This window comes from Xyrauchen texanus, chromosome 31, assembly GCF_025860055.1.
Source record: "Xyrauchen texanus isolate HMW12.3.18 chromosome 31, RBS_HiC_50CHRs, whole genome shotgun sequence".
Lineage (NCBI taxonomy): Eukaryota > Metazoa > Chordata > Actinopteri > Cypriniformes > Catostomidae > Xyrauchen > Xyrauchen texanus.
In genome coordinates this window covers 33,961,348-33,976,244 of record NC_068306.1, presented here as the reverse complement: position 1 = coordinate 33,976,244, position 14,897 = coordinate 33,961,348, and the positions used below count along the sequence as shown (strand labels likewise).

Here is a 14,897-nt window from a genome sequence, read left to right as displayed (position 1 = left end):
ATTTTTCAGCTGGGCAGAATTAATAATATTTCAATTATGGTATCATCATTGCCCTGATTTTTTGTCCAACTCCACCCCCGAAGGATCATTTTATTCTTTAGAACAGTACTTTTTTGTTAAGTTGTACAAGTAATGAAAAGAACTGTTCCCTACCTGTCACTCACTCAACGTTGTGTCGATGTAGTGACACTAGGGGTCACACTTGAGAGCCCGCTAAACCTCTGATCTTTGATAAAAGGCCAAAGATATTGGTGAGTGATATTTGCATGCCCTTCCCCCGGACATACTGGTATAAAAGGAGGGGACGTGCATACCGCTCTTTAGATTTTCTCTTCGGAGCCGAACGGTCGATGGTTCAAGCTGAGTCAAACGATTTCCATCCCTCACCTCTGCCTGAACCTTATGGAGCCTTACAGTGGCTTTCTCCCCTCTCTGCACAGGTGCACTGCAGAGATCGTCCCTGGGCGCTTCAGCAGATTTTAAAAGAGTATATTCTAAAAGAGCATTTTCCTTCACAAAAGAGTATATTCTAAAAGAGTGGGAGGCACCTTTCTCTGCTCTGTCCCAATCTCTTGGCTCCCCCGACCTCACTACACTCGATGGAGGAGCGGCCAAGGATTACTCGGCCATGCCCCCAGTGGATAAGGCGCTTGCAGTGCACCTGTGCTCGCGTAGCATCAACACCTGGCTCAGGCACCCGAAGCTCCTGTAGGTTAACGTCTTCCCTGACAGCTAGAGCCTATGGCGCCACCGGACAAGCCGCCTCCGCCCTGAACGCCATAGCTCTCCTGCAAGTCCACAAAGCCAAAGTGCTGAAAGAACTGCACGAGGGTAGTTTTGCCCCGGGATTGATGCTGAAGCTGCGCTTGGTGACCGACCTTGCTCTCCGAGCAACGAAGGTTATGGCGCGGTCTCTCGGGCAGACGATGTCCACACTGTTGGTCCAGGAGCACCATCTGTAGCTGAACCTGGTCGAGATGCAAGAGGCCGACAAGACACGCTTCTTGGACACCCCCATCTCCCAGGCTGGCCTATTTGGTGACACCGTTGGAGACTTTTCCCAGCTGTTCTCAACGGTAAAGCAGCAGACGGAGGCCATTCAACACATCCTGCCTCGGCGCGGCTAAAGATCCCGCACCCCATCTGCTCATCACCAAGGGCATCTCCTGTGGCGGCTGCACCTGCAGCGGAACCGGGACATGTTGTGTGCACACATGGACCTGGTGCTCGCACACCTCGGCTGGCTAGGACTTCAGGTCAAATGCGAAAAGAGCAAGCTCCTCCCGGTTCAGTGGATCTCTTTTCTCGGTCTGGAGCTGGACTCAGTCTCTGCGCCCAGCCGATTCAGACAGCTATTTCAGAGGCTCCTGGAGCAAATGGCATCCTTGGCGATGGCCACATCGCTCGGGTTGATGCATATGAGACTGCTTCAGCACTGGCTCCGGACTCGAGTCCGTAGATGGGCATTATGCCACGGCAGACATCGCATGGTCATGGCACACTTGTGCGTGGAAATCACCACCCTCCTACGCAAGCACACGATACAGCTTGTCCCTCCAGCCAAAATGAAGACCGGGTTCTACAGCCCCTACTTCATTTAACGAAAAAAGGCGGTGGGTTGCGGCCAATCTTGGACGTACGAGTTCTGAACAGGGCCTTACACAGTCTCCCGTTCAAAATGTTGATGCTAAGGCGCATTCTAGCGAGCGTGCAGCATCAAGAATGGTGTGTGGCGGTTGACCTGAATGACGCGTACTTCCACGTCTCGATTCTACCTCGACACAGACCCTTCCTGCGGTTTGCATTCGAGGGTCAGAGGTACCATTATAAAGTCATCCCTTTTGGCTTGTCCTTGTCCCCTCGTTCTTCGTGAAGGTCGCAGAGGCTGCCCTTGCCCCATTAAGGGAAGTGGGCGTCCACATTCTCAACTACCTCAACAACTGTCTAATCCTAGCTCACTCTTGGGATGTGTTGTGTGCACACAGGGACCTTCAGCACTGGCTCCACGATGGGCATTGCGCCACGCATGGAAATCACGCCGATCTGTCGCCGCCTCTTCAGCCCTTGGAACGACCTCGCATTTCTACGGGCAGGGGTTCCCCTAGAACAGGTCTCCAGGCGCGTTGTGGTAACAACCGATGCCTCCGAGACAGGCTGGGGCCTGTAGACCCATGGACGGGCCCACGGCTACGTTGGCACATCAACTTGGCAATAATGCTCGCCCTGCGGAGATTCCGGCTACTGATCCAGGGCAAGCACATAATGGTTCGAACAGACAACACAGTGGTGGCATTTATCAACCTCCAAGGCGGGTTATGCTCCCATCGCATGTCACAACTTGCCCGGTGTCTCGTCCTCTGGAGTCAACAGCACCTTAAATCGCTGCGAGCCACTCAAATCCTGGGTGACTGGCCCGGTGCACTGGCTATGCGCCGCACACAGCAGTCTGCACGTCTCGCACCGATCCACGTAACCCAGTTCAGCTAGTTGTGGTGTTTTTGTAGGGGACCCCTAGTGTCACTGCATCGACACAACGTCGAGTGAGTGATAGATAGGGAGAATCCTGATTACTTCCGTAACTTCCATTCCCTGATGGAGGGAATTTATTAGATTAATCAATTAAACTAAGAAATAATCGGAGATTAATCTATTATCAAAAGAACCGTTATTTGCCACTCTAGTCACACTAAAAGCAAGTAAATATGAACACGTTTTACACAGGATTTGTGTGAAAGGGTATGAATCTGTTGCACCTCTAGTGTTCATTTCACCAGGAAACTGCCACAGTTCATTCAATGAGGCACCTAAAAACCATTTAGCAAAAATGTAGGTATAGTAACATGTTTCTTTGAAACCAGGCTGCATATTTTTATATGCAGAGATGTCAAAAGCACAATGAGGGGAATTTTCGGGGCATGAACATTGGCAGCATGTTGGCACAAGTCTGAAAATGTAAGCATAGGCATTGTTCTTGCAGGAAGATCTCAGGATTAATTCTATCAGGCATCTCATCCAATCACAATGTAGCCTCCGCTTTATAAGCCTGCTCAGCTGCCTCTCATTGTTCACATTCTTCATTTCCCCCACTCCATTTTAGGTCCCATCCTGGGCAAGGGTATGCTCCGCTACCCTGCCGTCATCGCCTTCGGCAGGATCTGCCTCTTCAAGCAAACATCGGAGCGCTGAACCATAGGACAGGGCTTACAACAAATGATAAAAGCATATTTTCGTTCATATTAATTCTAATAATTTTGAGTAGTCTTTCTGATAGAATTCTGTACATTGGGTCCAACTTCAGGTGGAAAATTAGTTTGAACTAATGCACCAATTTCCTGTAAAATCATGTTGGAAATTACATACTTTAATGTTCAGAACGGATATACATTTTTTGCATCTGTGAGGAATTACACCAGACACTGACACTTTCATGTCCCGCAAGAGAAAGTAAACTTAAAAGCATTGACACAATAGGCACCACACCTCTGATCCTCAGATAGCAGATGAGTCATAATGAGACCTGCATCTAAAGCCATCAGGAAACCAATCAACTTCTTCAGGATGATTAATTAAGCACACACTGGGCGTAACATCACAGCAGTGGGCAAGACTTCCTTTTTATTTTCATCAGAGATCTATAGCACATGAGCCTCCTGGGGCCCCTTAGGATTAGGATTTATAAATTATTTCAGGAGAGCACTGTTCTGTGACAGATTTAGCTATTGATAAGCATTACAGTGCCAAGAGAAGATGAGTAATTTCACTGTTTCAAAAACAATCTGTTATGGATCTGATGGGTGCAAAAAACTTTGAGAGGTCTATGTGACACAAAGTGGCAATAATTAAAATGAGGCTGATGTTGCCTGAGGAATGTCATGCCAATCCATCACTGTTGTAAATTAAGGCCAGAATGTGGACACTGAGGACAATTTGGAAGGGATTGTTTACACATGTATAGCTTACCTCCTAGCCCGGGACGCAGTCGGTTGTCGTAACCATCCAGTAAGCGGTCCAAGATTCGGGTAAAGATGGTGATGTTGTCTTTGCTGTCATCAGGAATGGGTTCTCTGTGACCAGCTACAGCCCTGTGGAGAAAACAGCCAGGTTCAGAGATTCAGGAGTCACAAGGAAGTTAGGAGAGAAGTGCCTACAAATGAGGAAATACATAAGGGAAAGAAAAAAACCAGCTATAGGGCAAAATAACACAAAAGACAAGGAGCGTGTGGAAGTCATCAATAGAGAAATGGATAGAGAGGGAGAGAGAGTTAGTTTGATCTTGGTTGATATTTTTGATCTTTCATTCTTTTAACATTTGCAGTTGAAGCCTCCTTAGGTGGGAGATGCAGTCATTATGAAGCACTCACTAAGAAGTCTTAGAAAGAAATAACAAACCGAATGCAACAATCCATACAACCAAAACCTGACTGCGACTCAAAATTGGATCCCAGTTCTTCTTACCATTCATCTAATTCAGCATGATCAAACAGGAAAGCAACATGTTTGTCTGAAAGTTCATGTACCCTGAAATCAGCCCATTCAGCCAAATTACTTTCAAGCACCATACCCCATCAGACTTTTTTTTGCATTATTTAAACTGTGATTACCTTTCCCTCTAGCACTACTGATAGCAGCCTCCAAGACACCTGTTCAGTGAGCACTATACGGATGTTGCATTTTTGCTATGAAATTATTATATTTACTCCATTGATAGTTAAGTTTAGTGTTGGGGGTTGGTTTAAGAAAGATTTTTCCTTTTGAATGTATTACATCATTAACTAAAAATACAACTCGCTTTTGCCGCAAATCTGTGGACATTTCACCCAGAAACTGAAGCTCACACATGCCCATACTTTTAACAATACTTCTGGCTTCGGCCACAGGGGACAGTCATATTAAGAAAAAAATCCTATATAAATCAAACATCAAAGCAGAATATACAGAATATCTAGTCTACTTAGTAAGAAGTGCCAGAACCTTTCCAAAAACATTTCCTCCTCATTGTATCACCCAGTACCTTGTGAACAAGGCTTCATGTCCGAGTGAACAGGCGCACCAGACTCCCTGAAGTAGCATAAAACCAGCCAATCAGATTTTGTGTGCAATGTGCCACATAGTGTCCGTGAACTGACTGCGGGAGTCCATAGGCATGCTGTTTGAGACCCAAAGACACCACTGCACACCAAGCAAAGACAAAAAAGTAGGAGAACGAGTGAAAGTGAGAAACAGAAATGAAGACAGAAAGAGCGGAGGAGTGATTGAAATAATGGAAGTCCAAATGGATTAGTGAAACCTGTCACACAGTCGAATGTGGCTTTACAGAAATCCCTGCTCTGGGATTTGGCTGCATAATATCCCATGAGTTGCAAATGGGGTCTCAAATATGCAGGCAACCCCTGGTTCTTTAATTACCTGAAATATGCATAATAATTATGTCTTGCTGAGGCCGTGAGTCACTGATGAACAATGCGTCGCACGATGGAGGGTGTAATAGACGGAAAGCTGACGAGATAATGAGTGCTGTACTCAATCAAATCAAGCCGTGTTGGAAGCGACCTTGCACCGATTACATCCTGACCATAGACCTTAATATAGCACGCAAAACAAGAAGTCTGTCAAAAATACACTTGCAAACATGTGCATTGCATTTGACTACATCCCTGCTGAAACAACCGGATTAACCAGGATGTAATTCCTATGCAGGTTTAGGCACTGAGTTGAAAGTGGTCTAGCTAGCAAAACTGCTTGACCTGGGGTGCATTTCCCATACAACTAAGTATCTCACTGCTTAACCACCATAGTATGATGCATTTTTGGAGAAAGTAACTAGAAACTGATTTATTGTTGTGCACCTGCTTTTCTAGTTGTTGTTTACAAATGATGCAGCAACTGAATTTTCCTTTTGGAGGATGTACAATATCATAGACAACTCAAATGTCACAAATGCTGTTAAGAAAAAAAGCCTGGGCAGATATCTCTCAAAAAATGGAAACTTGAGGAAAATGTGAATCAATACAAGTGTACATATTACATGATATACAACAGTTAGTTCCGGTCCTCAAATCTGATTGGAGAAGAGACGTTCAATGAGCACTGTCCTAAACTAAAGCATAAGAGCAGTGCAGTGTAAAGAGCTAATGTAGGCTATGTGTCTCTTTTTACATATTTTTTTTTTATATTACATATGTTAGCCAGCAGGTGGTGGCAAAAGATGTGTGTGTAATATGAGCCAGTTGGTGACGTGAAGTGAATCCATTAGTCATTGTTTACATAGAACAGTACTCCGTGATTGCTCGTATTACTACTAAATTACTAAAGCTAGGAAATAGCTTTAAACGGCTTTAAACTAACAACTTCAGCATTAAGGCTCATCAGAGCTGAGAGACACAACAGACTGATTGAATGCAGAACTCAAGGTACTTATCTCTTACCAGAGTTTCAACATTGGACACATACTGTTTAAAATGGCAGATATTGCGGTTTCTATAGGGAATGACTCGCGCAACGGCTACCGTGAAATAGAGGAATACCCAGCATGGATGGCTATTTAACCACTGAGAAAGCTGACCTTAAGAAAGCTGACAGCATCTCTGCTTGGGTGTGGCAAGAGGTGATTGCACATGCTCCGTCTCTCTCTCTCTCTCTCTCTCTCTCTCTCACTCACACACACACACACACACACACACACACACACACACACACACACACACACACACACACACACACACACACACACACATCCATCCATCCTTGTTAATCCAATAACTTGTAGTATTTAATAGTATTTCTGAAGTGACATTTTGAATTACTAATTGAGGCTTGGAAGCATAATTTGTTTTGAACCATCAACGGCAGATTCCGATCCACCACGTAATAAAGTAGTTCCATGCACAAATGCGTTTTTATGACCGTACTCTGTTTTTCAAAAAGGTTTTTAAATGTACTTGTTCATTGAACTGTTGTATATAAGAAATATCACACTCACAATCATGCTATATGGCCCTAAATCAGCACTGCTGTGATTACCTATGGCACTCGGAGTGCAGCCTCGTGCCTGTGGCCGAATCACAGCAGTGCTGATTTTAGGCCATATCACACTCTTGCTCATGTGATATTGCTTAAATATTGCCAGTTTGTTCGTCACTTCATTCAATTTTATTCTATTTCAATTCATTCTTTGCTCCAAAAAAAACTTAAGTTCTTTAAATCTAAATGGGGTTTACCAATTGAACCCCTGCTTTTACCCGTAGTTCATCATGTGGTAGTATCGTGTGGAGACACAGAGACCGAAGATTCAATATGAAAACATCAAGAAAACGCAAACCACATATTAGAGGAGGCTTGTGGCAGCAATATGTTAAATTTATTCTGCAGTAGCTAGCATAGCCTAGCCTTGTTACTGCCAATACATAAACAACCTATAATTCTTATATTTAATAACCTAATTTGCTGCGAGAGTAATCAGTTTAGACATGATAATAATGTGTAATGCAATTTCTACAGAAATTTGAAAATGTCTTATCCCATGTGAATTAACAGTAAACATCACTTTTGTTCACTGTAGCAATTACATTATAGACATATGTCTAAAACTCCCATCCGAATAGGGTTTAACAAAAATCTACCCTTCCAACCACAGCTGGAGAGCTGTACTGTCAGGATCCAACCACTTCTGTTTGTCTTGTTTTTAGTTTTTAGTGGCTGGATCCTGACACTCATGTTGCATCTTTTTTGGTGTGAGTGCACATGGCTTTGTGGGGTTTGTCAATGCCATGTGCACTTGTGTCAGGGTCCTGCCACCTCGTTGGTCTTGTTTATAGTTTTAGTGGTGGGATCCTGACATTCATGTTGTGTCTCTTGTTATGTGAGTGCACATGGCTTCTTATTTTTAATATCAGTTATGTTCATTGGGTTGATCTGTGTTATATTTGTGTATATATCTGTGGATTATTTCACATGTGTTGCCCTGATGCTGTTTAGTGTGTAAGTGACACTGAGCACTATATATATATATATATATATATATATATATATATATATATATATATATATATATATATATATACACGTGTTGATTGGTCATTGTTCCTGGACAGGACACTTTTTATGAACTTGTCATCATGTGCCCTTCTGTAATTGCAACAGTGATTAATAATACATTATAAAGTGAAAATCAGATTTTTACAGTTTTAGAAAGTTAATGTATCAAGTTTATCATTTAATAATACTGTATAAATGGTAAGGCACCGTTAAATACACAGGCATCAAAATTACATCCCATAAAGCATGAAACTTGGTTATCATATTTTCCGTGGTAAATCTCAGGCAATCACTGCTGCCGGTAATTTATTGTACATTTTATATATTATTATTTTATTTTTTTATAGTGTGGCTTATGATGCTTTGAGGAAACACACCTTAGTATATGTTTTTTCTGGAATTGCTGGTTATCCTAAGAAATCTTGCTGGTTTGGCTAGTCAAAACACTAGCACACCAGCATCCAATGGACCAACATATAAAACACAACATATGCCAGTGACCAGTAGGTATGCCCCAATTGTATGGGTTCACTATTAACCGCAATTAAAAATGTCATGGTTAATTTAACCACAAGACTTAGAATATACGGTTAAAAACCTTGAAATGCTTTATTTAGATGTGGCAAAAATAATGTTTAAATATATAATTTAAAAGAGTTATTCATAAGATTTTGTAAGCCTAAATATGAAAAACTTTTATGCCTATATGGGTACTGGAGCTGTTGCTATGTTTACAGACTGTGGCACGTGGACTGAATTTGAACTTTCAAATCACGTGAAACTGGGGCTTAAACACAAGAACTCCAAAATATAACAGAGTAATTTGATCTATCAGACTCATATCCACCAAAAATAGCAGCTGTTTGGGAGCATCTATATGATTGACTGAAGACAACAGATGTAAATTATGCAGACAGAAGTCATAAAAAGAAACATCCTACAAATGGGACAGGATGCCCTACTAGTCAACAACAAACTAGTAAGTTTAATATTTTTAGCTGTGGTGATTTTAAAGTGATGAATTAAAATATGCTACTTTTTGTAATGTTTAATTAAGCCTGTGGTGCATTGCTTGCAGTTACTATCAGCAAGTAAACTTTGAAAAGTTGCATCTTTTCATCCTCATTATATAAAGCATTGCTTTTGTACAAATTCACAGCGTTCAACAATAAATGTCAATTTTAGTCATAATCAGACTTTAAATTGCCTGCAGTGAGAAATACTCCTATTATTATGCATAGTCCACAGGTTTATTTGTAAGGTGTTGTGAACAGTAATTTTATAGTCTGTAGTCGATTCTTTATATTGGGGTGTCTGACAGACAAAGGATTGTTTTAAATAATTAAAAAACTGTTGGATGCCTTGAACTAGCCTACATGATGCACACCCACAATAATCTTACATTTACACCCTTTTGAAGTACTCTGGTTACATTGAAGCACATCACTAACATAGGTTCCATTCACTTTTCGTGCTGTTTTGATATCAACAAAGTGAAAATGCGTAAAAACAATGTTTGTGAAATTTGCCATATTCTGCCTGTTTCCATTCAAATGGCCTTATTTATAAAAGTGTGCATGATGACATCATACTTAAAAAAAATATATTTGTTGCATAAGTTCAACTAATAGGCATCAAATAGGCAACTGCATTATATCCTGCATATTTGCCCAGCAACTTTTAACGACCAACTGAACTTGATTGTCATCTAAAATTAATTTTAGCGTCATAATGCAATTTAAATTTTCTGAAGAAGCTCAGCAAATGTGATATGAGGTAAAGAGGGTTAGATTTAAAATATTTAAACGTTTTAACATGTTCAACAGCTAGTTTTCTGAAAATGAACTCAGCATTGGACAAATCGTTCTGATATTTTACGGTCTTGAAAAGTGTAGAGCATTCTGAGAATGACATTCAGCCAACTTTTTCATCTATAGAACAGGGTAAAGCACATTTAATGTGTGTATGATTTTTTTTCATTTGGTAATTTATTTAATTTAATGCCTTATTCGTTTGGTCATTTATTTTGTTTAATACAGGGAATGTTGCCGGCATTATTTTAAAAGTAAGCTAAACAATAATTTTATAAAATTAAATTATTGGTGTGGAAAAAGGAACTTAAAGCAACATTTTTCCAAAATGTTCAGTTATGAAATGATATGCATTTTTTGGCATCAGTGCTAATGTATAATAAGAAAAATTACATATTATCATAAAACTGGTTAACCGTGTTTTTCTCAGACGTAATCTCACTGTAAAAAACTCACACCGTGGCATGCCTAGTGACCAGTTCATCTGTTTTTTTGAACAGCAGGGATTTCATACGCTTTTGATTGTGGTGGGGAAAAGAGAGTTTCACTCCAAAAATGAACTTTTAAAGAGACTAGAAAGTATAATTTGTCTCAGTGAAAAACATCCACAAGAGCCCATTAAAATCGATTTTCACAACAAAACAACCAAATTGCCTTTTAGCTTTGCTGCAAATAACGCAGCTACAAAAAGCAAACATTTCTGGATTAACAGAGTGTGTTTAAGAACAGAATTTAAGTACTGTATGTCTCCATCAAATTACTCAGGGCATATTTTGTACCAAACCATCTCAAGAGACCATCAAAATTATTTAGGAGCTGAAAATGCAACAGTGCAGAGGGGATAAACATGGCGGAACAACTACCATCAGCCCAAAGCAACAGCAGGCCAGGCACATCTACTCTCCCTGCATCTGAAACTGGCACCTTGCAGGGGAAAACCTGTCTCAACTGAGCACATTGGAGGCTTAGCAGAAAGCATGGCAACTGATTGACTGATGAGGGGCCCATTGTATCTCTCCCGCTTCTTAAGTAACCTCCAGCCAAACAAATGGAGGTCTGTGCATGTAATTTGTCCAGTGAAGGGATCAACCAGGACCTTCAGCAGTGTGACATTTTGAGAGCTAATGATCTTCCCAGTGTCTAGTATGTTGAGGTCCTGATCATTTATTTGTATCAAGAAAGAGACCGTAAAAAAGGTACACGAGCCACCCTGATTGATATAACACTTCAAGCAAGATGACGTAACACTTAGGAGTACAACGTGCATATTTGCATCTCACCATTTCCTTCTTATACTTAAGTGTCACTCACTGCCACCCCTTTGGATATCAACTCATTGATATTAATAGGCATTGGATGATGCAGTCCATTCCCTTTGACAGAAACATGGCTGCTTTATTCAGCAACTCACAAATATAGACAGTTTCCATTGTTTGCTCCTCTGTGAGCATTCGTGCTGTTGTCTCTGTCTAGAGAAGATAACGATTACAGGCAACCAAGAGAAACCAAACAGGGAGAACAATAAAGCTGACGCTGATTTGATTGACTGGGGTGACAGGTTACGTGCAGTCTCTCCACATTGCATTTTTCTATATTGACGTGGAGTTAATGAATGCTTGGTACTTGACGAAGTATCTCATCATGTGAAGAGGGACGTTCAGTGAACTCAAGGTTTATTAGCAGGATTCATGAGGCTGCATTCCAAGCCCTCCTTAGAGTTCATTTCCCAGCCTCTCCAGTGGGTTCATGTAAACCTGCAAAGACGAATATTTAAAGGTAATTTACATCCCATTTAAGCAAGCAGAGGAGGATAAGACTCTGTGAAGCAGGCAGGGTGTAAGTGATTGCCGGGGTAAAAGAGACTGGTGAAGAAAGATGACACCGGCTACCAGATTTCTTCATTGCCCACACAACCCGCAATACAGTCCTAAAGGGAAACCTCTGTGAAGTTCACTTTAAGATGCTTTCATTCCGAGATGCATCATACAGTAAGCGGCACTAGCTTTGACTGCTGAACTCAAATGAGAACTTTCAGCTATGGGTCAATGAAAACATCCTAATTTTCATTTCAGCTCTGTTAAGTTTAAAGTATTCAAAAGTACATTAAAAATGCAATTACTCCTCTACTATGATGAACATGTTTTAATTACTACAGATTATATACTGTATAAGTGAAAATATTAATGAATTAATACTAGACGCAGCCTGGCCTGCTGTTGCTGTGGGCTGAGGGTAGTTGTTCCGCCATATTTACCCCCTCTGCACTGTTGCATTTTCAGCTCCTAAATAAAGCTGTTGGTCTCTTGAGATGGTTTGGTACAAAATATGCCCTGAGTAATGTGATGGAGACACACAGTACACAAATTCTGTTCTTAACCACACTCACACCTCTGTAGCACCCCTATGTAAGACGGCCTCTGTAGCACCCCCATTTTCACCTACAATCACCAAAATTGGTACATATATTGTTCTCATCAAACAACCAAGACAACTTTCACAATTATAGTTATTTGGCTCCGTCCAACATGAAGTCGGGCATTTTGGAGTTTTGGAATATTGCATTCTCTGAACTTTTAAATACTCCTCCTAGGGGATTCATGAGACTGTCATCACATTTAGACAACAATATGCCAAGACATTAAAGATGCTAAATTGTGAAAATATTTTTGATATATTGAATGGTGTTGTCATGGCCTGGCATTAAATTAATGGCACAAATTGGGAAACAGGAATATCTACTGTGTGCAATGTTTGATTTAGATCAAAATTGAGATGTATGTTTTGTCTTGGTGGCTAATCATATAGATGTTACTATTTTGGGTCACAGTCATAGTACCACCACCTGGCAGCAGGTAGAGTTATTTGTTATATTTACCCAAAGTCCTTAAATGTTTTTTAGAATAATGTCAAATGCCAAAAGGATGTGTCCACCTTGCATTTTTTTCTGAAAGTCACCGGGTAGAAATGGACCCATGGTGCTTGGGCCCATCAACGCTGCTTGCAGCTATTTTTAGTCTTTTTATCTTGTTTATTAGTTCTGTCCTGTCATTGGTTTTCATGTTATCAGTTCTAGTTTGTTATTGGTTGTCTTGTTATATTGTTTTCCCATGTCCATGTATTTAAACCTTTGTCAGGTATTATTTGTGTAATATTGTAGTCAAGTCTTTGTCAATTCAGGTCTTAGTCAAGTCAAGTCTAGTCCAGATTAGTCTTGTCATGTTTATGTTTGTTTAGTTTGTGGATTCATATTCTGGATTACATTCACGTGTAAATAAACTGCACTTGGGTTCTCATGCTTCAATGTCTTCATCTGCTCTTGTGTTCAGCCTGCCTACAACCCAAAAATATGTAGCTTCCTCTGTCATTGTACAGATCTTATTGCTCCTGAGATCTAGTTAAAATGTTTCTTCTCTAAATGTCAATATAGTGTATGTTACAATATAAGCATACAATAATAATTGTCCTTTGAGATAAATATTTTATTCATATTATATTTGATATGCTGAATTGTAATGTAATACATGTCTATATAGACCAAGGAGAGGAAGATGTCATGGCAAACTCTCAAACATACTGTATCTCTGAAAAGCCCATGATATCCTTTTAAGAAACCCCAAGAATTACAGATGTGGCTCATATGGGCTAAGAGAAACTTGAATAACATCAGTCCTATAAAAAAATTAATTGCAGAGTCTCAGGAGGATAATGACCTTTAAAGACTGATGTATCAAATATGATGATAATAATAATAACATATTAATTTTATTAATTTATTTAGATTCTGTCTATATGTTCATAGAACAGATCCATTCAAAATATAATTTTCTGACTATTATTACAGATACCGAGCTTTATAGGTTTAACTATGTTATTTTAGACAAAAATGTATAATTTTAATTTAAAAAATTATATTTTTGTATGTATAGTTTCTAAATGTATTTAGACTACTCTTTTTCATTACAAAAAAAATCCAGTTTGTTTGTAGAAACCATAGTTACTAACCATAGTAGCGAAAAGCCAAAGCCATGCTGTGGCATGAGGGGCGTGGTCATGTGTCGGTCTGCGGGAGAGAGAGAGCGGAAAGGCTTGTCACCTGGTTTGTAATTACCTCTAACACCTGTGTCTTGTTATAGTGATACGGAGAGAGACATTTAAGGGACGCCAAATGTCGAGAGCGAGAGAGAGAATTTCCAGAAAGCACGACAGACGGGAGAGTGCATCTCGATCGTGCTTTCTGGAAATTCTCTCTCTCGCTCTCGACATTTGGCATCCCTTAAATGACTCTTTCCGTATCACTATACAAGACACAGGTGTTAGAGGTAATTACAAACCAGGTGACAAGCCTTTCCGCTTTCTCTCCCGCAGACCGACACATGACCACGCCCCTCATGCCACACATGCATACAGTAGTTTTACCTGAAGTTAAAATAGTCTTATTATACCACTGTTAAAACTATAGATTTCAGTCCATTACTGTCCAATGTCTATTTTAATGCAAAAACATATGCAATATTATCGGTAATTGCATGTTTTTGTGCAATATAATAATAACAATAATAATAATAATAATAACAACACTATTTCTATTAGTTTCTTTGCTTACATTTTTCCCTTTTATAGGCCCCACCACAGGTGCTATCAAATCAGGTCCTGGTTTCACCATCTGTAGAACTTGGTGGCACTCTCATATGTAAGTCTGGAGCCCTGGACGTGCGTACTGGCTCAAGTTCTTACTGGTTTGAGTCTTTATGATATTGTTGTCACTAGATATGGCTTAGGTATATCCTTCAATGTAAGTCAAAGGGCTTTTTTAACCTCTTTTCGCTACACAAATATCCAAAATGTAATTGCTTAGAAAAGTACAGCGAATTAATGGTATCTTAAATCATTCGGCTTATTAAGGAGAGGTTCCTTAATAAGCCGAATGATTTAAGATACCATTAATTCAACGGTGCAATATGAGATACCTGCTGAAGTTTCTACTTAGACTTTGTTCAAATCCCTAAAGCTAATGAACAATAGAAACACTCTAATCAATAGGTCTACAAGTTT

At 40.2% G+C, this 14,897-nt stretch overlaps 1 protein-coding gene across 1 annotated transcript in view; it reads right to left on the bottom strand.

Moving 5' to 3' along the window:
- The window catches only part of LOC127624925 (gamma-aminobutyric acid receptor subunit alpha-2-like), a 288,461-nt gene that overhangs the window by 219,931 nt on the left and 53,633 nt on the right, over nucleotides 1-14,897 (bottom strand). The window contains exon 3 of the mRNA XM_052099853.1: nucleotides 3,961-4,082. Coding sequence (XP_051955813.1) covers nucleotides 3,961-4,082 — 122 coding nt within the window. The remainder of the gene's footprint in view (nucleotides 1-3,960; nucleotides 4,083-14,897) is intronic.